This window comes from Saimiri boliviensis, chromosome 2, assembly GCF_048565385.1.
Source record: "Saimiri boliviensis isolate mSaiBol1 chromosome 2, mSaiBol1.pri, whole genome shotgun sequence".
Lineage (NCBI taxonomy): Eukaryota > Metazoa > Chordata > Mammalia > Primates > Cebidae > Saimiri > Saimiri boliviensis.
Genome location: NC_133450.1, coordinates 208,972,320 through 208,996,450, shown reverse-complemented (window position 1 = coordinate 208,996,450; position 24,131 = coordinate 208,972,320). Strand labels below are relative to the sequence as shown.

At 38.5% G+C, this 24,131-nt stretch overlaps 1 protein-coding gene across 2 annotated transcripts in view; it reads right to left on the bottom strand.

Moving 5' to 3' along the window:
- The window catches only part of PAPPA (pappalysin 1), a 249,771-nt gene that overhangs the window by 130,798 nt on the left and 94,842 nt on the right, over positions 1-24,131 (bottom strand). For both annotated transcript variants that reach the window (XM_039475070.2, XM_074395239.1), the window contains exon 8: positions 418-546. In XM_039475070.2, coding sequence (XP_039331004.1) covers positions 418-546 — 129 coding nt within the window. The remainder of the gene's footprint in view (positions 1-417; positions 547-24,131) is intronic.

Here is a 24,131-nt window from a genome sequence, read left to right as displayed (position 1 = left end):
TTTTCACAAATGTGAATGGTAACCAGCAAAGAATGTAAAAGTGTTTTAACCTAGATGAACTGTGTTCTGTTAACTGAATGTGTGCTGTGACGGAAAAACCGAATGGAATCCTTGTAGCACACATAAAGCGATTAAGTACAAGAGCAAATGGTAGTTGGTACATAAGGGTAGTTCTGTCTAAATCATATTACATAGTTGCAAAATGTATATGTTCAAAAAAATAGACATTGCTTTTTTTCTGAGCTCAACAAATCATTTGGAGACCAATCCAGAGACTGCTGGGGACCACTAGTAAATCACAGCCCATACGTTGAAGAGTAATGGCATAAGCTCTTCTATTCAGCACCCTGACCATCTCCTGACCTACGCCTAATCTGTGTCCCTCCTCCTCTTCTTTCTTTGATTAGATCTACTTACTTCTGTATAATGCCATCGCCACAGTACCCACTTCCATGGATGTATGTGACAGCAGGTGACGGCTGACTCTCTTCAGTTCCTGAAATAGTTATGACCCAATACTGGTACACATCGCCAAGATTTAGATCCCTAGAAAATACAAAGAAGACATAGTTATACAATTACAACACTGGGCAGACAAGGAGAAGATGGAAAATTGATCCCATGGAATGCATTCCATCAGTCTTGCTCATTTTTGAAATCAAATGCACATTTAGTTATCTAATACTTTTTACTGTCTACTATGGTTCCATCAGTCAACTAAGTATAATGGACCACACTAAAATATATGGTAATAAAAGTATCAGATGGCAAATGACTGAAAATGAAGATGTTTGGGAGGAAACCATCTAGGAGAAACAAATGTAACACAAAAGCACAGAGGTGGGAAAGCACCACATCAGATTCTCAGGGCATTATCTGATCATGTTTCCTCATTTTAAGACCAGAAGAGAAATTCCATGACACGTGAGCAAACCCTTTTCTGATGCTGCATGTACCGTGACTCTCTGCCTCCCTGCCACTTGCTTCTCCCTATTTCTTTTACTCTTGACGATAATAATAATAGCAGCATCCATTAATAGAATAAATAGAACATAGAGTCTTAGGCTAAACACTGTTCATAAATTTCTTATTTGAAAATCAAAACAACCCTCTACCGCTGCTAGTATTTTCATGCTGATTTTACAAATGGTGAATCTAAGGCACAGAAAGCTTAAGCAACTTGCTTACAATCATATGCTATTAAGCGATATCCTATATTCTGCCTATCTTATCCCTATTTGAGGTCTGTTTTAATAACCTCACCCCTTTCTAAGTCAAGTCATGTCCTGGAATCACAATTCCAAGGACTGGTTCCTGCCAGATTTCCAACTTGCTTAGATTATCTCTCCTCTGACCTAAAGACCTCCTAGTATCTGCTCTGACTTCCTCACAAACAAACCACCACATGAATACGGCTAGTGCCAATTAACCTCCAAGGCAAATATATGTTCAGGTCAATTCCACATGACTACATCTTCCTCCCCATTTCCTTTTTGACCATTTTCAAATGAAGATGTTATTCCCATCTTTCATCGACCTCTGCATCAATTATTTATTTATTTTTTTAATAATAAAAATGTACCATGGGAAAAACAAAATGATAATGAAGAGAATTCCTATCAGATTCCAGAGTTGGGGGGGATTTCATAAACAAAAGAATGATGTCAAAAAATCTTAAGTTCTTCTGCCCATCTGTTATTTCAGCTGCTGTTAGGGCTTGGGCTGTTTGGATAAGGCCAAAAGATAACAGGTGCATGAGTGACGGACAGAGAATGTCTTCAGACTCTCAATGCAATAATAAGTTGGAGTTTATAAGCATTGAAGGACTCTGGGAAAGAACACAACTTTCCTGAGAATGTCGGATGTATTACCCCAAAGGGAGTTTGTTTGTGCAGCACTGGAACTACTAATATTGTGGGCAGACTAAAAATCCCTGGAGATTTAGTGCTCTGTCAACAATAATGAAACAGGTGGACATACAAAGATCTCGAGCGAGTTTTATGCATGAATGATGGTTGTTTTGTAAACCTCGAATCCTAATTGGTTGATAGAATTATAGGATTTATGATTCTAAAACTGAAGTGTAGTGGAGAAAAAAGTAATAATCCCAGGAGATACACAAAGGCACATGATCAATATGACACGCATTCTATTATGCATTCATTATGTTCTAAAATATGGAGGCATGTTTTATATTTTTTAAATGGCCACATTATGATATAAAAGAAATTTTCTTCAGACTACATCCCAGTTCCCTGGGGCTGTACAGTCATTGTCTACGTAGATGGGGGTAGTTCTGTGGAAAAGCATGAGTATGAAAAGGACTTCTCTACATTGTGTTTTTCACTTGTGGCATGTGTCACAAGTGATTTGTGGCTGATAATATTTAAGGTGACTGGCTAATATTTGTGAATGTTTTCCTCCTCTCTCCACTTTGTCTTCTCTCCACATCTCTTCCTCCTCCTTTTCCTCAATAAATATCAACATAGAGACAAGGAAACATGTGTTTCTGTCCTGGCTGCATCATTATTAGCCAGAAAGCCATGGGCCAGTGTTTCACCTTTCTGAGCCTATTTCAAATCAGTCATAAACCTGGCATCACAGCATGTATCTGCAGATTAAGTGTGAGAACACCTATAAAGCACATATGCGCCCAGCCTATGATAAACATTTAATAAATATTAATCCGTTACAATTTTAATGGTTAATTATCAACATTCCTGTCCACTGAATTTATGCTATGGTCCCCTTACTAGAAGAGGAGTGACAAATAACGAATATAACCTTGGTTAGGCAAACCCATGAAGATGAAGATGTGTGCATGGCTTGATGAAAAATATCTTCTCTACTACTTCACTTGGCTGGAATATCCCCAGTGCCTGGCAGCTTGCTCTCTTTCCTGGTGACCCATTCCAGCTTCTGAAAATTCTGGATCCCAGAAGGTTTCTCTTTACCCGGGGGTAAAATCTGCCTCCCTATAACTTCCACCCACTGACCTCCTTCTTATCCACTAACATCACATTTGATCAGTACAGAAACCTTAATAACCTTCCTTCTTCCAGCTGTGTGTGTGTAGTTCATATTTCATTGTTTTCCAGAAGTCTAAGCAGCTCTTTGAGGCAGGTGTTGTTATCCCAAGTTTTCAGATAGAAAAACAGAAGCCCAAGTCACTCCCCTAAGTTAAAAGATGGGGACAGTGGGATGGGTACAATAGTTACTAAAAAGATTATGTTTTTCCACGGAAAAATTCCTATGATAAAACTATATTTTACCACGTTAAAGTCAGAGTTAATGTTAAATGAGGGCTCTTTTCTCAAGAACCTAGGTAGAATAGATTTCTTTCAGAAGGATAAGCTGGTGGCTTCTGAAGGCTTTGCTGGAGGTTAGAACCTATTTCATTGTTGGTCTAAAAGTAGGACATTTTTGTCAAGTTGTTCCTTTCAGCTGCTCCTAAAACCATCTGGAAAGCCTGTGCTATCACTTGAACTCCTTCCCCTCCTGTGCCTTGTACATTCAGACAGACCCTAAGCCCTCTCACTTCTCCCCACCCAGGAGTTTCCACAACATCCTTCCTTCATCTCTCCTCTAGCCCATATTTTCAGTCTTGATGGCTGAAGCGGCCCCTAGCTTAACATCCTGCCTCAAGCATATCTTGTTTCCAGTCTTGCCAACATCATCAGAATATGCTTAAATGTAGGGTCACTCTCCAGCTCGAAATCTTTTCATTTAGTGTAGCGACAGGAGCTTGCTACTGAGCTGAAACTTCCAATTTACTCTTTCTTTGGAACTAAAATTTTAGCAGTTCATCTGAGATGTGATTATTTTGGCTACTTCTGATTTCTTTCATACAATTTTGAATGCCATTTGAAGATTTTTCTTTTTAAACTTCAACTATCATTAGTAAATCATCAAGGCTGCCTCTGACTATTTTGTGTTTGTAGCTAATATATTTAAATGTGATGGAGTTGTTTGCCTATTTTGAAGGATTGCTTTGTGGAATCTTTGCATACACACACACACACACACACACACACACACACATATGCATGTGTGTGTGTGTGTGTGTGCGCGTATAAATATGCAAAGGCAGTCTTGCTCTGTCACCCAGGCAGAAGTCATAGCTCACTGCAGCCTCAAACTCCTAGGCTCAACTAATCCTCCCACCTCAGCCTCCTGAGCAGCTCTCCCGAGTAGCTGGGACTATAGGTGTGCACCACCACAGTGGCTAATTTTTAAAATATATTTTGTAGACATGGGTCTCACTAAGTTGCCCAGGCTGATCTAGAACACCTGAGCTCAAGTGATCCTCCCTTCTTGGCATCCCAAAGTGCTGGCATTACAGGTGTGCCTGGACCTCATGCTTTTTAAAAAAAAATAAAACAAAATGCCAGGCGTGGTGGCTCAAGCCTGTAATCCCAGCACTTTGGGAGGCCGAGGCAGGTGGATCATGAGGTCAAGAGATCGAGACCATCCTGGTCAACATGGGGAAACCCCGTCTCTACTAAAAAGACAAAAAATTAGCTGGGCGTGGTGGCGCCTGCCTGTAATCCCAGCTACTCAGGAGGCTGAGGCAGGAGAATTGCCTGAACCCAGGAGGCGGAAGTTGCGGTGAGCTGAGATAGTGCCATTGCACTCCAGCCTGGGTAACCAGAGCGAAACCTTGTCTCAGAAAAAAAAAAAAATTAAACAAAATACCTTTTTCTACATTTAGTCACCATTATTTAACACATATCACAAATGGCATACATAATAGAGTTGTATTTCTGATAATTAGAAACAAAAATGCTGGCATTTCTGGTTGATATAATCACAGTATTCTGCCTCAGAAATTCATATTGATGGTAAATGTAAATCGAATTTGAAGAACAACTTACACTAAAATTTAATTACAGATTATGAAATCATTATCTAAAATATTAATATACACATATGGAGGCTAAGCATCTTATGATTCAAGCTTAAATATGCATTTAAAATGCATAAAGGTCAATTATCTGAAATCTATAGACAAGTCGTGATTTTTGGGGGGTCTGTTTCTCTGTCTTTTAATTATGATGTATGATTCCTGTCCCATGCCACTGTGAAGGTCAAATAAGAAATACAAAAGTTATATAGAAGGAAGGGGAGAGAAAGCCTCATTACCCTTCGGAAACATCACATTTTGCTTCTTCCAGAAAATCCTTTTTGAGCGCCTTAAATACTCATTATTGATCCTATTGTTTCCATATCATAGCATTCATTTATCATGGTCTATCCCTTCAAATAGTCTCTATAACTGAACTGCGTTATGCTTCTAGGCCAGGTGCAGTGGCTCACTCCTATAATCACAGCACTTCGGGAGGCCGAGGTGGGTAGATCACAGGTCAAGGGTTCCAGACCAGACTGGCCAATATGGTGAAACCCTGCCTCTATTAAAAATACAAAAATTAGCCAGGCATGGTGGTGGGCGCCTGTAGTCCCAGTTACTCTGGAGGCTGAGGCAGGAGAATCACTTGAACCCAGGAGGCAGAGGTTGCAGTGAGCTGAGATTGCACCACTTTACTCCAGCCTGGGTGGCAGAGCAAGATTCTGTCTCAAAACAAAACAAAACAACAAACAAAAAACAATAAACAAAAAAACCTGTGTTACACTTCTTTAAAACCCCATCTTCTGGGATAAAAAGAGTAATCATAGTTTCTATTTGTTACCTACCTACTATATGCTAGGCACTATGTCTCATACTCTGTATGTACAATCTTAACCTAAGGAACAATCCCTTGAATAATTAACCTCATCAGATGAGGAAACTAACACTTAGAAGATTAAGTTGCCTGCCAATAGACACAATGTTTTGTCATGGAGTAGGGACTTGAACCAGTTCCATCTAACTCCATTCCAAGACACTGCTTGAGCTGGAAAGTACAGCAGAATAGAAATCAAAACACTTTGTTTTGGATCACGAAGAGTTTACATACAAAGACCAGTTGAAAGACTTGGAAGTCACGAGATACAAATTCCTTAGGAAATACTACTGCTGACTCATTGACCGTGGACAACCCATTTCCTCTTTCTGTCCATCCATTTCTTCATCTATGAAAGAAGAATCTGGGAAGGATGCGATGATCAGTTCTGCAATCCACGGTTCTGATTTAATGAAGAGTGTAGCATTGTATCTTTGTGTCGAGATTTTCTACAGGCTAGAAGCTGCTTCAGCATTTAAAATTCTTCACTGAGAATGTGTGTAGGTCTGGATCTACCACCTAGATGGTCTGAGTTAGAAGACGTAAGACGGGACCACCTAGGATGCCTTTGGCTCAGGAAGAGCCCAAGTATTCCAGTCTAGCTTTGAGCTAAGAACCAGAGGGTAATGTCTGGGCACTTTGTATATAAGCCTCTAGCCAAGAATGGGAAGGGAAGGAAACATGCTCTTTTTCAGCCTGAGATGATGTGCCAAAGACGCTATACATGCTATTCTTATTGTTTTAATTAGAAAATACTTCAGTTATATAGAAAACTACAGACTATATTACAACAAATGTTCATAGGGTTACTATCCAGTTTTGTCAGATTATAACATTGTGCCATATTTACTTCGCATCTTTTATTTTTGGTGTAAAAGGAATAAATACTGATCAAGTTTAAATGCACCTGTATGTTCCTCCTGAATCCCATTTCCTTCCCATGCAAATTTTTATACTTTTGCACATATGTATTGTTTGCATATTTTAAATTTCATAGATGTTTTAATACTATACTTATTTTGTAGCTGGCTTTTTTTTTCCTTAGCATTGTTTGAGATGACACATATTGTGACCAGCAGAGCTGGCTTATTTATTTTCGCTAACTAATATTTTATTGCATGAATATATCATACTTTATTTGGCCATTCTTTTCTTGATAGATACCAAGGTTGGTTCTTTTATTATTGCTATTATTGTTATTTAATCACAATGTTTATTATTTAAAGTAATGTTACTTTATACATTTGTGTTCCTTTCCTCTGTGCGCATGGCAAGAGTTTTCTGAAAAGAAAAAAAAGCTAAAATGGTATTGTTAAGTTAAGGTAAATGCATCTTCAACTACTAGATATTGCCAAAGTATTTACCAAAATAATTGTATCAATTAATACGTCTATCCACAGGCTTCCCATTGCTTCCTGTCCTTGCCAGCACTTGATTCTGCCAAATATGTAATTTTTTTCATCAGTCTGATGGTTACCAAATGATACTTGGCTGGGCACGGTGGTTCACACGTGTAATCCCAGCACTTTGGGAGACCGAGGTGGGCGGATCATGACATAAGGAGATCAAGACCCTCCTGGCTAACATGGTGAAACTCCATCTCTACCAAAAATACAAAAAATTAGCCTGGTGTGGTGGCACACGTCTGTAGTCACAGCTACTCGGGAGGCTGAAATAGAATTGCTTGAACCTGGGAGGCGGAGGTTGCAGTGAGCCAGGATCGCGCCACTGCACCCTAGCCTGGATGCCAGAGCCAGACTCTGCCTCAAAAAAAAAAAAAAAAAAAAAAAAGAAGAAACTTAAATCATTGTTTTATTTTGCCTTTTCCTGAATACTAACAAGCCTGAATATCTTTTCACATGTTTGTGGATCAGGTAGGTTTCTAGTCATGCAAACTGTTTGTTCATCCTTTTCCCTATTTAAAATTGTTTTTGTTTTTCTGTATTAATGTATAAGTATATTTACATACCCTGAATATTAATTCTGTATAATTAAAGCCATTGCAAATACCATTTCATAGTCGAGGACTCCTAACTTTTCATTATGTTTACGCTGCTTTGTTGATAAGAGAATTCTGTGTCCTTCATGATTTGTACTTTTCCTGTGTCGCTGAATAAACGTTCCTTTAATCCAAGATCATAAAATAGTCTCTTTTATTTCCTTTCAATGATTTTAAGGTCGTGTTTGTTACTAATATGGTTTCAGACACCTACAATGTAGTTTTTTAAACAATATGAAATAAGGATTGTTTTCTCCCAAAATATGTATTATTTGTCCAGCATTAGTTAATCGCTTTAGAAAAACAGTTAATCCTTTCACTGCTGAATGGTAATACTGCCTTTGTCATATATCATTTCAGTATTGTTGTAAGTTTTTTTTTTTCTGGGTTATCTTGTTTCATTGGTCTATTTTTAATCTATCTTTTTATCAGCAGCAGTCTATAGTTACTTCCATAGCAATATAAAAGTATTGATTTACATTATAAGTTCATTCTATAGTTTTCTCTTTCAGAAGAGCCCTCTGCTCTTCCATATGAACGTCCATGTGAAGCTTCATCCTTAAAAATGCCTGTTGGAATTTTGATTCCAATTTCATTGAATGTATTAATGTTTTAGAGGAGAAAGGGCATTTTTATGATACTGTGTCTTCCCGTTTAGGTACACAGTTTATCTTTTTATTTATTTAGGTCTTCTTTTATGGTTTCAGTAAAATTTTAAAGCTTTCTTCATAAAAATTGTGATGATTTTTATTAGGAATACATGCCTTACTCTAAGCATTTTATAGGTGTCAGTGCTATAGTAAATAGTAGCTTTTTATTTATCTAGCTACACACAAACACACATACATGCACACAAATACATGTAGGTATGTTTGTGTTCTATTAGTTTGGAGACAATAAAAATAATTGCATTTTATATAAATTTATATTAAATTCAGAAGTTCTCATAGACTGTTTTACTAGTTCTAATAATTGTTGATCTTACTACTTTTTCTATATTGTTTCCAGCAGATGAAGAATAATGACAGTTTTTTTGTTTCCTTTTCAATCTTCATACTTGTTTTGTTTCTATTTTTTGTCTAGTTGTGCTAGGTAGGAGACCAATGGCAAAACTGGACATTCTGGATTTGACCGTGATCAAAAATATACTTTTTACATGTTACCTATTCCCAGTTTACCACTATTTTTTCATCATGAAGGAATATAATTTTACATGGTTTTAAAAAATACTCTGTATCAAGTAAAAATTCCTGTTTTAAAAAAAATACACAAATATTGTGAATTACATCAATAGACCACCTAATGTTAAAATCACCTCTTTAACATTGTATGTGGTTTTTAATACCTTGCTGAATTCCGTTGGTAAATATCTTATATAAGATTTTCGCTTATTTGTTACAAATTCCATTGATTGAAAAGTTTTACCTTTTTCATTGATTCATTTGTGTTTTGTTTGTTAATGTGCTGTATTATGGACAAAACTCATGTTCTATGTGACACTGGTTCTTTGATATTTGTTGAAATTTGTTTTGTGGCCTAGGACATGGTAAAAAAAAATTTTTTTAAGTAGTCTACATCTCTATTCTAGAAGGAAATATTCATAATTTAGTTCTGTATCAGGGTTCCATATATTTTTATCAGCTCAATTTTTTGGTGGTGTTCAACATCTAGATTATTACTATATTTTAGTTTGCTTGATCTATAAATTATTGAGAAAAATGTGTTAAAATGTCACAATGCCATTACGCATTTATCAGTTTTTTAGGTAAAAGTCATTGGTTTATATATTTTCTGGTCATATTATTTGGTAAATTCAGGTTTTAAATCATAATATCTTCCTTTTATCATTATGTAGTGAGTTTTTTTAAATAACAGTAACATATTTGCCTAATGTTTCCTTAGTTTGAAAATATTATTAAATTTGTTTGGTTAGACTTTACCTAGTACATACTGTCCCTGCCTTTACTTTTAACCTTTCAGGAAAACTTTTTTTTATCGAAATCTGACTAGAGAATCTCCATCTTCATACAATTGACTTTAATGTAACTAGAATGACTTGTGTTGCCATTTTTTCCCTGCTTATTTATTCCTTTCCTTCTTTCTTCACTTAGATTTTGTGAATTTTTAAATTTCCATTATTTGTCCCTTCTTTGTTCATCTAACGTTTGAAAATTGTGCTAATTTTATTTACTTTTTGTTGTTGTTGTATTCTGTTTACTCTAAAATACTAATTTGTATCCTTCTCACCCAAGTCAAAATTTAGTAAAAAGTCCTTTGGTTGTTTACTGACCTTTATTACTGATGTCTTGTTTACTTTTTTGTGTTTTTAATTTTGAGATGTGAACTCATGTCCAGCGGATTTTAATCTGTGGGAATCATGTGCTCCCTGGGTCAAGTCCATGTCCTCCCTCCGAGTACTTTTATGTTAATTTCTAGGTACCCCTGCAACATCACTAACCTGGAATCTTTTTTATTCACTTAATTTTTTAGCTCAGGCATTTTCACACCATACTGAGCAGTATAAATTCAAACCTCAAGTTTTTCTGAGGTATAAGACAATGGTTATAAATTTCCACTTAGATCCTAGGCAAAGATAGCAAGTCTTACTGAAAGTTAAGTCAAGTCATGTTAATTGCCACGTTATTAAGGTAGGCAGGTAGACATATGCATATACAGATGTTTTTTCCCCCCAGTACACCCTTTCGCTAAACATGTAGATTTTCAGGGGTCCTGAAAATCTTATTTAAAATCCTTATTTTAAAGGTGTGTTAGTCCCAATACACTACCTTGCAGAGTTGCAGAGCCACATCTCCTCTCCAGGGGTGAACAAGAACATTCAAGCCACTCAGTTGCCAAAAGTGATGGCTCTCTCTTATCCAAACTGTACCAACCAAAAATTTAGATCCAGGGCTTACCTATTTAATTCCCAGTTCTATTTTATTTCTTTCACGTCTTGCCCCTGGAAATAGCCTTTTCATTTTTTTTCTGATCTCAGTCATGCATTTTAAAGGATGCTAGTTATATCTGTAATATCTTATCTAGAATATCCAATGGATGCTCGTATTGGAAATATTATTTATAGTTTAGATAGTTTGCCACATTTTCCGTACTATTTCTAATATAAACCTGAAAGGCAGAAATTATTTTAATTTTTCAGTTGAGACTCAGTGTATTTCAGTCATCTGCTCAATATCAGAGACATAATAATTATAAAACAAGATTTAAACTATGCTATTTGATTCTAGAACCCTTTATCTTTACATGACATTGAGGTGACTTCTTGGATGACCATATCCTAGTGAGCCATATAGTAATGTCTAGTCAAATACAGACGACAAAAACTATTTGAAGATAAAGCAAGCTTCCCTTTATGGTACTAAAGTATTTTAGGAAGCCAAAACTCAGATAATATTATATTATATAATTTTTAAATGTAGAAAGGTAGAGAACAATAGTTTCAACTCTAACATGTCTTTAGAATGGAAGCTGACTTTTTAAAAGAACTGGGAAGTGATAGTATATGATTGCAATTGCTTTTTTTCCACCCTAACAATAAAGATCATCTATGCATATGATAGCAAATTAGAATGCTACATGAAAGAATTAAAGTAGAATAATCTCAAATTCCATTATCCTGAGACAGCTACTGTGAACATTTTGGTTAGGATCCTTTTAGTATCTTTCTGTGTATAAACACACATATACACACTATTTTGTATAAACATAAGATCGCAAATTTGTAATATCTCTCCATCTTTAATGTTCATGAAAAAAGACTGACAAGTATACCCAGATAGTTAGCTTAATGCTAGCTGATTATATTTATGGCTTTGATTATTTTTTAAAACTTCTGAATAAGTATATTTGTTTTATTTCAGGTGTGCTTACACTGATCCATCTAAACAGCCTTCACTGGTTTCTGGGATGCAAAGATGAACACAATATGGTCCTGCCTTTAGGATGCTCACTGAATGGCAGGCAAGAGACTACATTAACACCAATGACTTTAAAACAGCCTAAAAATGTAGGGGGCTATAGGAGCACAGAGGGTTGGTTTCCTACCCTGGATGATAGGAAGGACCTGTAAGAAAATTTCCCATGGAGGTGCACTGGCTTGACTGGAGAAAGTAGGAAGAAGTCATCAGGAGAAAGAGGAAAGGACTGGCTTTCCCAGCAAATGACATAATCATACTTGTTTGGTGGAAGACCATTTAGATAGTAGAATAGATAATTAGTTTGGAAGGAAAGTTGAAAAGGCAGTACCTGAAGGCAAAGAGACCAAATAGTCCCTGTAGGATAGAATAAATTGCGTACCTACAAACTTTTGACAGTATGCTAGATAGTTTTATATTCTATTTTATTTAAAAAGAATTAAAATTAACAAAATGTCCTTCTTTACTGAATGAACTTGGAGCTGTGATTAGTCTTCTCAAAAGAATTTCTGTCTTAATATTCACATATTAAAGTTACATATACGCAGTTTTTTCCACTGTGTGATGACCATATACACCTTTATTCCAATTTTGTCTGGGTATTACTCTGAATTTTTAAGGAAACCCTTTATTTCTGCTGACTGAGAGGTACTTTGGTCTTACTTTTTATTGGTGGTGGGGCTTTTTGTTAAGGATATGAGACAGAATGCATCGCATGCCCGTGGGAAGAAATACTTTGAAAGATAGTCTAACATACTGACTGTGGACCAAGTATCAGAACGAAATGGCTACTGTTCTATTAATTTTTGTTGTGATTGTGACCCAATCAGCTATTTTTCTCTGGAAATCACCTTCAATGTTCAATTTTTCAAAAAATGTATGAAGTTCAGTCAAATTGGAGGACCCAAAGATGAAGATACTATCATTGGTTTCAAACAGTTCAAAGGGAAAAAAAAGAGGATAAACCCCATAGATTGTGATTGTTAACACAAGGCGGAGTTTGGAGAGCGCTAACAGAGGAAGACCAAACAGTGGTTAAAAGAACGAGAAAGGCTTAGGGAGATTTCTTTTTGATACGTGGGCTATGCTGGTTTCCTTCCACAGGTGTTCTTAGTGCCCCATACTTTATTATAAAACTGAACACACAGTTTGCTATCACATGTTGAGTGTCTGTCTACCTTGGTATACGTTAAGTGCTTCAAGGAAGAGAACATTAGCCCTTCATTGCTATATCTCTGTGCCTGGTCCAGTGCCTAGCCCAGAATAGGTTTTCAGCGATATCTGTTGAATGAATTAATAGTTTGAGAAAGCACACATATATATCAAAAATATCAAAAAACGTGAATGGTAAGTATAGTGTTCTGAGCAGTAGAAACAGCATAAATAAGACAGAGGTAAACTTTTTCTAGATCAAGAACAGCTCATTTAGACTGAAATTCAGGGTAAATCAAAGGAAGTGGAAATGTTTAGCTGACATGGTTGGGTGGAGTGTGCAGTAGATGGCTGGAGGCTCTGAGGTGAGATGTTGGGGCTTGAGCCACTGAGTGACAGAGAATTACCGTTGCAAAAGCAGGGAACTGAATACACCCATTCCCTAAGCCTCCTGCCAACCTCCAGCTGTAGAAGTCAGAACTTAGAAGCTCTAACAGTAGGTGAGATACTGAATCTGCATCCAGTCTTTGTATAGCCTGGAATCCCACCACACCCATCTTCCCTCTTTCTGGACCCAGCTGCTCAGTAGACTGCAGCATTTCCACTTCAGGAGCCCCCGTATTAAAGGAAAGCTGTCACGATGAGGACTCATTGCCAAGAAGAGAATCTTTGGGAAAACAGCCTTTGGCCTTGCAACACCCATCTTATTTCTCCTGGTGGCCACTGTGAGCTCCAACACATTGTCTGGATTAAGCAAACGAAAAATGAGATGAAAGATATCTGAGACTCCATTGGGCATTTGCAATCCTTCTCAGTGGGGCTAGGGTTCCTCTCTCTCACACAGGTAATGCAAAACTTACTCTGCTACTGGCAATGCCATCCTCACTCTGCATAAGGCTCCGAAAGGAGCAACTGTATACATGCAACTGATTAATTCCAGTAGTCTTTGATATAATTGTCCAAAGATTTGCCCTGGTACTAATTTAAAACACAGCAGCCAATTTAATAAAACTAACAGTTTGCAGCCAAAGCCTTTGCTATTTTGTTTTAATCATCTTTTGCCACCAATTGAAATAATTTTCTACTTTCTTTGTGTAATAAAACAAAATAGAAGGGAAAGAATGGAGGGACAATGTGGAAATTATAAAAGATCGAGAGCTTCAAATTCTGGGACAAGGTAACATCAGTCCTGAGATTTAACTGTTAAAATCCTGAGGTTAGGTCCTGAGGTTACTTGTGTCAGACTGAGATTTGAAGGGAAGACATTTACCAACTCAGAGGAAACTCCACACCTGGGTAGCATTAAAGAAGGGAGAGAAGAAAAGATCTACAAAGAACTCGTGTTTTTTTCCTGAATGCAACCAAACGAGATGTGTGACAGCTTCCCCAAACATTCTACTGGTGACGGACAGGTCACCTGATTACAGAGCAGGAGCTTGTGACAAACTGACCTGTTGCCAAGGACTCTGGGAGCCAAAACACCAGATACAGTTGGAGGTAAACAAGGCATGCTGCAGAGTGTGAAAATTGAGGCCAAGGCAGGGCCAGCAATTCCAACAGAGGTTCCCAGTGACAGCTGGTGATTGAGCGGCACTAACTGAACACAGTTGTTGAGGACCAGGGGCCAGTAAGAAAAGCCATCTCCTTTCTCCTCCCTATGGCCTCTGTGGGTGGCCAGCAATTTTATTACTGGCAGAGGGCAAACCCAACAGCATTTTCAAATTTGGCACCATATCTAAAACCATTTAGGGACTGGGCTTCTCTTTCTTCTCTCCCCTTAGCCTCCCCAGGATTGGCTTGGGTTCCATGAAAGCCAGCATGCAGTTAGCAAACTACATTTCCCCTCAATTCTGAAACCCGTGTGCACTTGGGGAAAATGTAATCCTTATGTTTCTGATTCATTTACACTTAACTCATCAAAACGCTATTTTTTAAGAGCTATTTGATGCCCACGAAGTCTTCTGAGCCCTTTTGTAAGCCTTGCTTCTTAGAAGCAGGAAGTCACATTTCTGATGAGAGAGAGAACTTGAATCCAAAAGGTTGAGTTTGTTTTAGAATGAAGGCTCTCAGAGGGTCACATGAACCCCGAGCTTAGCCAAATGGGTTCTCTCATTTCCTATACCAACCCCCTCACCCATATCAGCTGCCACGATGTTACTATGTCAGCTCTCTATGATTTCATTCCAAGAAAACAAGGAAGACCTCTCTATAATTAGAGGGAGCTGAGTTCAAATGTGAGTCTCAAGGTCTGGCCAACGTCCAGCACTTTGTTACGTGGGGGAAAGGAACACCTGAACTGAGAATTAGGAGCCCCCATTTCAATTCTCTGTTCTGCCATTGAATGACTGCGTGACTCTGAAGAAGTGGCTTTCGATCTTTCAGCTCAATTCTCTCATATGTCAAGTGTCAGTCCCGATGTAGATGATCTTCAATGCTCTTTCCAGGCCTGAGAGTTATTCGGTCTAATTCCTAGACAGTAGGAGGTTTGAGCATCTCAAAATTCTCTGCTTAAAATTTTTGGAGACTGACTTTGTATACACAGAGCTTAACTCAAGAAGGAAACACAAATATGTAGAAATCAAAGGTGGATGACTTTAAATATCACTTATTCCAAGTTTCTCATTGTGGGATGGATACCAAAGCCCAAATATGGGGAATAAATTGCCACAAGTCATATGGCAAATTAATGGCAGAGTCCGGCTGTCCTGGCATTTTTGAGTAACATCCTTGGATAGAAGTTTCTAAACTTTTCACTTCATAGGATTCTGAAACTGGCTCAAAAACCTAGTTCCCACTTTGACAACAAGAATGTAAAAGCCAGCACCCGAATGGAAGAGGAGCTGGCATGCTTTGCACACTGAGGTGGTGTCTGGCTTGTACTAAAGCCCATGAGTGAATTATTAATCCTGGGTAGCAAACAAAGCCTAAGCCTTGTAATGTTACAGGTATTAGTTCTATGGAAGATTAATTCCCATCCCCCATGGGACCTCTTTAGAACATTGGACTACACTTCGAGAATCAGTGGATGATGAAAACACGTGGTCTCACAGGTCTTTGCTTGCTCCCAACACACACACACAGACACACACACTCTCACACATGCACATACACACTCTCACACATGCATGCACACACACCATGAACGCACACACACATGCATGCACACACACACGGGCACACACACAAACATGCACACGGACACCCCAATCGCTCCTGCATCTCTACACAGGAAAGAAATGTTGCGGCTCAAGGTGAACTGCCTGTATGCCTGCCTGATTCACAGGCCAGCAACTGGAAGGCACTTTTGAACTCCTCCCTGTTTCATCCCAATGCAAATATGCCTCTATGTCTGCATTCGTTGTGTGTTTCAGTGATGCCAGTAACACAGCATCTTTCATGACACACTCACCTGCCCCCAACTTCTGATTAGTTATACAAGTATTTTATCCCATTAATATCCCTCAGCCACATCCAGTGCTCTCCATTTTCACTTGACCACCCTAATCAAGTTTTGGCTTCTCATCTACTTTAGTTTTGGAAACATTGCTTTTCCTCCTTTACCATTTGTGCTCTATGCCTCCATCCTTACTATATACATGCAGCCAAAGATGTCCTAAAAGCAAATCTAACGAAGATCTTCTCTTCCCTTATGGATACTCAATGGCTCATCACCACTCTCAGGATGAAGTCCAGACCTTACAGCAAGGCACTCTGGGAACATCATGATCTAACGCCTGTCAACCTCTCTGGCCTCTTTTCTCAAACTTTCTTCTTAAAATTTTACCCTCAGCCACCACCCTGAGCAAGCAGTCTCACCTTCTTTCTCTGGCTAAATCTTCTTGCCTTGGCTCAGTTGCCACCTCTTTCAGGAGATTCTCACTGACTTACGAAGCTAAATGAGGAGCTCCTAGCCCAAGGGCTTCCCGTAACATAACATCTTTCACACTGTTAGCTACCATTTGTTTATGTGTTTATTTTCACATTACGTAGACTAAGCTCCTGGAAGGCTGGTATGTCTCCTACTGACTGGTTTATCTTCATTGTTTAGTATAGGACGTGTTTTATAGACATTGCTAAATAATTGCCTGTTGAATGAATGAAACACGGAATTACACTTTCTGGCCCAATGCCTTTGCTTTAAGGATAAGAGAGCTGAGGCCCCAAGAGAAGCAGTGACCATGCTGTAAGATTCTCCTCCGTAACTGGGCGTGGTGGCTCATGCCCATAATCCCAGCACTTTGGGAGGCTGAGCTGGGTGGATCATGAGGTCAAGAGATTGAGATGAGACCAACCCAGTCAACATGGTGAAACCCCATCTCTACCAAAAATACAAAAATTAGCTAGGCATGGTGGTACATGCCTGTAGTCCCAGCTACTTGGGAGGCTGAGGTAGGAGAATTGCTTGAACCTGGGAGGCAGAGGTTGCAGTGAGCCGAGATCGTGCCACTGCACTCCAGCCTGGAAATGGAGTGAGATTCCATCTAATATATGTGTGTGTATGTGTGTGTCTGTGTATGTGTGTGTGTGTGTGTGTGTGTGTATTCTCATTTGTCCTTTCAATGCTCTAGTAACTAACCCTCCTTAGACGTTAAAAGAAGACCTCTAATATACCAAACATAATCTGTATTATCATGAATTTCTGACCATTCATTGATGTGTCACAGGGTTTACTGATCCATTTATTTATGCATCTCTGCATTTATTTATCTGCATTCATTGACCATCTACATGATGTGTGGTCTTGCACAAAACGCTAAAGATAGAGAATAACATGGCAGAGATTACACAGAGATACCCCACCTCACCTCCAGTATCTCACTGTCAAGTTAAAATGCTATCCAGGAAAAATGCACCAAAACATTTTGAAATTGTCTCAAAGGAAAAGCTTTGTAAGTCCTAAGAGAGAGGCTAGGTCTAGGTGGAGTCCTGAGAGTCCCACCGTGCCTGGAGGCTTTCTTTAGATCTAGATGGCCAGCCCCCAAACTCAAAGTTCAGACTTACTAACAATGACACGTAACCTACTGCCTCCATCTTTACTTAATTAGATGCACTGAGTGCAGGTGAGAGCTCAAGGATAATCTGAACAGAATGTCAGACCTATGACCTTCCCCTTTATTTTATAGAAGAGGGTCTTGGGCCCAGAGTTGGGAACCCACCTGATCAGGGATACAGCAAAATTTCCGGATGCCAGTACTAGAATCCAGGTCTCCTGATCCAGGGCCAGCACGTGATGAGTTTTCTCTCTTGTTTTTTTCTTTAGCTCAGTTACAAAGGTTAAGGTACAATTTATCTTTTTCTAACCCAACACTGAACCATAGCAACTCTGGGTAGAGTTTACGGGAAACTGCTTGATGTGTGTGTCCATGTGTGTCAGAACAGGCCTAGTGCAAAACCAAACAGTAGAAAGTATTGCGAACATTTAATTCTTTATAGTTCATCGGATTGCATCACATTTTTGCAAGTCCATGATCTTATCAGTTTTTCCCTCACCCCTTGTTAGACTCTATACACCTTGTCACCCACTTTGTCCAAGAGAAGGAACTTAAGCTCAAACAACGGAAGAAACCTGTTCCACAGCAAGGCTGTGTGCTCACGTGGGAGTCAGATCTCTTGATTCCAAATTCGGCATCTCTAAAGTGGTGTCTGAGGTTCTGTTTTAACAGACACAACATAAACCCAGCAAGACCTGCCCTCATGATTCTCAGTGTCTCCAAGCACAGACTGAATAGATTTTGTCCACTCCTCTTGCCAATGCCCAGTGTGAGATAAATTCCTCCATTCTTCTCACATCTGCAATCGCTCTGACAGCTGCTATTTTCCTTCTCTTTCCTCTTCATTTGTTTTCTTAAAAATCGGGAATTGGAGCAGCACAATCAAGTCCAGTCCATCCTACCTACCCCCAGGGTGAATAGAAAATAACAATGTGGTAGGTGACACCAGGACACCCATTGCAACCTGATTTCTCTAACTCATCATTTTCCAAAGGAGCTTTCTCAGTAATGCCAGTTCTATGACATGCTATAAGAAAAACAGGGTACCTTTTTCAAACAATGTCAGAGTAGACTACATAAAGCATTCCAGCAAACTTTGGGAGATTCATAATGAAAAGTAGCATGTTCCGTGAAGTTCTCCAGAACAAGACCTCTTGAACAAGGTTTAAACTAGCATTCCTTGCAAACACACAGACCTCTTTTCCCTCTCAGAATTGATATTAATATGTCATGAAACTATTAATCCATAGAAATCTATAGAAATATTTGGACATATTGCGATTGCTCTATTTGTTCTTCTACTGACAGATATAGACACAATTCCTCTAGAAATGTGGTGCACTGGATGATTGAGACCCATCATTCCCTTCCCCAAGGTATAATATTTATTTTCTCTCTCATTTTTTTAATTCTTGGAGACAGAGTCTCACACTGTTGCCTAAGCTGGAGCGCAGTGGTACCATCAACACTCACCAGTGCAGCCTTGACCTCCCAGGCTGGAGTGATCCTCCTGCCTCACCCTCTTGAGTACTGGAACCACAGGTGCATGCCACTACACCTGGCTAATTTTTTTTTATTATTATGATTTGTCAAGATAGGGTCTTTCTACGCTGCTCAGGCTGGCCTTGAACTCCTTGGCTCAAGCAATCTTCCCACCTCAGCCTCCCAAAGTGTTGGGATTACAGGCATGAGCCACTGCGTTTGGTCTTCATTTTCTTTTCTATCTATAACCTTGCTTTTAAAAAAAAACTTGACTTCAGTGTCCGGGCTCTGATCATTTATGAGGAGAAACACCTCAATTTTAACCAACAGTCTTGCATGCCAGGAAGTTTCTTTCCACTCAAGTGTATTCATGCATGTTTATAAGAGGCACAAGGTTGAAGTGGCTAAGATTCTCATCTCTAACTCTTCCAGAGGAAGGCTTCTTAATGCCTTTAAACACTTTTCTCAGCTGTAATGTGGAACTAATAATAAAAGCTCAAAGAATTTTTTAAAAGGATTAAGTAAGAAAAACTTTTTAAAGCACTTAGCACAATGCTTGGTACATAGCCAATAAATGCTGGATATAATTATTACACTTATATTACACTTCTCTAATAACACAAGGAGTCCTAGCTTAGAGTAATCAAATCCATTATTTTACCAGCTGAATGTACCTGGGCCCATTATATAGTTTCTCTGAGCATCTTTTGCAGAATAGGGGAAAAATCTGTTGAGAACGTTAGGATATCTGTTTGAGATTATATATTAATGGGCACTGTGTTAGGTTCATTGTAAAGAACTACTATTTTTTCCTGTCATTATATGGAGAACAGCCTAATGCCTTTTGGTTAATTCATTCAAATATACATGCCTTCTCAACACCTTCTAAAATCATGCTAAACCAGGAAGAGTTATATTAACTAAACACAATTTTCCATATAGAGTATTGCTTTCCTTCTACTTGGATGGCACCAGGATTAATCAGATTATTTTATCTTTAATGATTTGCTGAAAGAAAAGTGGAATAGAAAACATGGTGGATGAGAAAGTAATTTTATGTTTATGGGACAAGATTCTGTTACTTTGCAGAGAGGTTTCCTTGCATGTTGTGAGTAGACATGGGTTGTGTGGTAATAGATGCGGTTAATCCATGAGCAATTTCAGTCCTACGTGTTTAACAGCCTTCTTAGCATTTCTTCTCATATGACTCATGGTGTCTCAAACAGTTTGTCTAAGACTGAACTCTTGATCTACCCCATCCCCAACAAAACAGTAAATTAAGATATATTCCTCTATTTCAGGAAATAACATTTCCCTTATTCCAGATATTCAAACCAGAAATTGGAGAGTTATTGAACAGTTACTTCTGATTAAACAGCTTGAATCCAATCTATCACCAAGTCCCGTTGGTTCTACTTTTAAAACATACCTCCAATTCATTCACTTTTCTATGCAAATAATCTTAACCTTTGGTTTGGACTTCAGCAGAAACCTCTAAATGGATTCGCTCATCCTTCCTCAATCCTTTCTTCACAGAGCATTAGGGTAGTATTATGAAATCTCACACCTCATTGGTTTAATCCTTCTGTTTCACAATGAATAAATCTAAACTCAACATGAGCTACAAACTCTTCATAATTTGGCCCCTTCTTTTTTATTTGTATAAATTTATGGGGGACAAATATAACTTGTTATGTTCTTAGGTTGCGGAGTGGTGAAGTCAGAGTTTTGGGGGAATCTATGATCTAAATAATACATATTGTGCCCATTAAGTAATTCCCATCATCACCCCCTTCTATTCCCCTACCCTTCTGAGTTTCTACTGTCTATCAGTCCACTCTATATGTCCATGTGTACACATTATTTAGCTCTGACTTATAAGTGAGAATATGAGGTATTTGTCTCTCTCTGTCTGAGATGTTTTACTTAAGATAATGGTTTCCAGTGCCACCTATGGTGCTTCAAATGACAAGATTCCATTTTCTTTTATGGCTGAATAATATTCCATTGTGTATATGTACCCCATTTTCTTTATCCTGTCATCCATTGGCAGATGCTTAGGTTGATTCCATATCTTTGCAATTGCAAATAGTGCTGTGATAAACATATGAGTTCAGGTATCTTTCTGATATAATGTTTTCTCTTCCTTTGGGTAGATACACAGGAGTGGGAGAGCTGGATCAAACAGTAGTTCTACTTATAGTTCCTTGAAAAATCCCCATGCTCTTTTCCATAGAGGATGTACTAATTTACATTTCCCCGGAAGTATATGAGTTCCCTTTTCTCCACACCCACACCAACATCTGTTATTTTTGTCTTTTTATAATAGTCTGGCCCCTTCATGTCTCTATACTCATCTACAGACTCTCTCTTAATTTAAGGGGGAATTATACTGTACTATAACCTCTTGTAATAATACTCTTCAGTTTATAATTATAATTTTATGTGTGCTATTATTCACCCTATCTTTCCTACCAGATTATAAGATTCCGAATTACACTGCCAGTACAAAGATTGACATGCAGTAGGTACTCCTTATTAAATGCATGAGCGGATGAACACAGGAACAAACAGATGAATAAATGTATCAATGGAGCTATCAGTGCAATTTTTGGGTGACTTCTAAGGGTCTCAGTTTGCCCATCTGTAGAAGAGAACCTATAATAGTCCACTCACTACAACTTTAGTAATGTATTAGAATAATCTATAAAAATGTATGTAAGTGATTTTGGTGGTATTAGCACCAAATAGGAGCCCTTCAGCCTTTCAAAATTGTGAAGGTACTTGGAGACAGCACTTCTATGGCTGTTGCTAACCCTGGAGATCAGCTTATTTCGTTAAGCCCTTTTGCTTATCCTAATATTCCCAGAACCCATATTTCATTCTGAGAAATACTTGGCCCAAGACTGATGAGAAAGAGTCATAGGTGGATAACGCCTGGTTTCCAGAAATAGAGTGAGACTGTGCTGACTATGTGCTCCCTGACCTGAGCTAAGAGCAGTGGTATTCATTCTGGGCTTGGAAAAACAACTCTCTCTACTGATGCTGCTCATCTCTTCCGGTGGGTGGGACCTCAGAATAGAGGCAAACCCATGCTGGGCAGGCGTGGGAGAAGGCCCTGCTCAGGAAGGGGTCCAACCTGAATCATGCATTTCAGCAACAGGTTACTGGAAATCGTGCTGATTTGGCCATGTCCATTTCCTTAGCACTCTCCTCCGCATCTGCTTAAATGTTCAAAAAGCAATAAAAAATTTTGCTTTCTCCTCTTTTTGGTGTTTATTATCTTGCTTTTGGAAGCAAGAAGATCTAATTTTAGTATTCATTTTTATCCACTCATCAAGTTACCACCTTGTACTTTGTCAGGCATTATAACAATGACCGTGCTCTGCATCTTGCCAGGCACACCCTTTGGGGTCAGGCAAAGGGATATAAAACTTAGCTTTAGCATCTGTTAACTGGGGGACCTTACATCAATGACCTTATCTTTTATAGTCTGAGCTCCTCCATCTAAAAAGTCAGGCATGCCAATACCTAAACATCATTGGTAGACTTATAAAAAATTACTGAGCATGTATGAGGTTTTCACTACCTGGTAGTTATTGTTAACAGTAATGTTAGTGCTTCCAGTAGTAAATGCTACAAGTAATGCTACAAGTAATTAGCACTGTGAAGATGTTTAACACAATGACTAAATTTAGGCATTGCTGAGAGCAGAAACTGGGTTGGTTTTGTTACCTGTTGTATCTTCAAAATGTGTCATGTTTCTCAGCACAGGGATTGTACTAAATCAGCATCTGATAACTATATCAATACATAAAAGAAGAATCAGAGTAACTTCTTCATAAATGCTATTTCCCTCTTAACTTCCTGTTTCTCCCTAGATTCTGATATTAATGGATATGCAATAGGGCTGACACTGAAATCCCAGTTTAATGAATGGGAAATTGAGGTGTGGAGCAGATTAAAGATGAGGCCTATCTTAAGGATATGAATAGACAAGTCATAGAACAGGAAATACAATTATCCAGGAAATATTTGAGTCAATGCTTGCTTTAAGAACACATAACAGAAATGTCAATGAGAAGTCATATTTTCCCCATGAAAGTGGGTAGAAAAGTACAGACAAAACTCTTTCAATATGCCAAATAACAAGTAGTTATGATATAACACACTTGGCACACACTGCTGGTGGGGTGGAAGCTAGTTCACTGGCTCAGAATGTCCTAGTTATGTCCATTAAAATGAAAAAGGCCCAGAGCTTATGACCTGCAATTCCATTTCTCAGTATTGACCCTAGAGAAATGCTTGCATGCATTTGCCTATCAGGCTGTTGGTACGAGAATGCTAACTGCAATATCTGCCTGTGATAGGAAAATGTGCAAAGTGACCTAAATGCCCATCATTAAAGGCATGGCTAAGTTACCTGTAGCACATTCATACTATGGGACACTGTACAGCAGCTAAAAAGACTGAAGTATATCTAAGAAACTGAAGTAGATAGATATCCCACATGAATACCATTTCCGTCTCAAAGCTCTGCATTTGATTTGTAGTTGAGCATGCCCTTCTGACATGCAGTATATGTGTTCATTCCTTCCTTCATTTATTCATTCATTCATTTATCAGTCTGGGCTGAACATCCACTTAGTTTCAACCATTTGAACTGTGACAAACCTCTGCAATAATCAGCTCTTATGCATCCTTCAAATCTCAGTTTACATGTCACTTCTTCCAATAAGCCTTCCTTATCTATGAAAGCTGGGTTAGACACCCTTCCCAGGTTTTCTCACAGCCCCCCACACTGTGCTCCTTACACCGTAACACTTTTCATGCTTCAATATAACATTTTTTCATT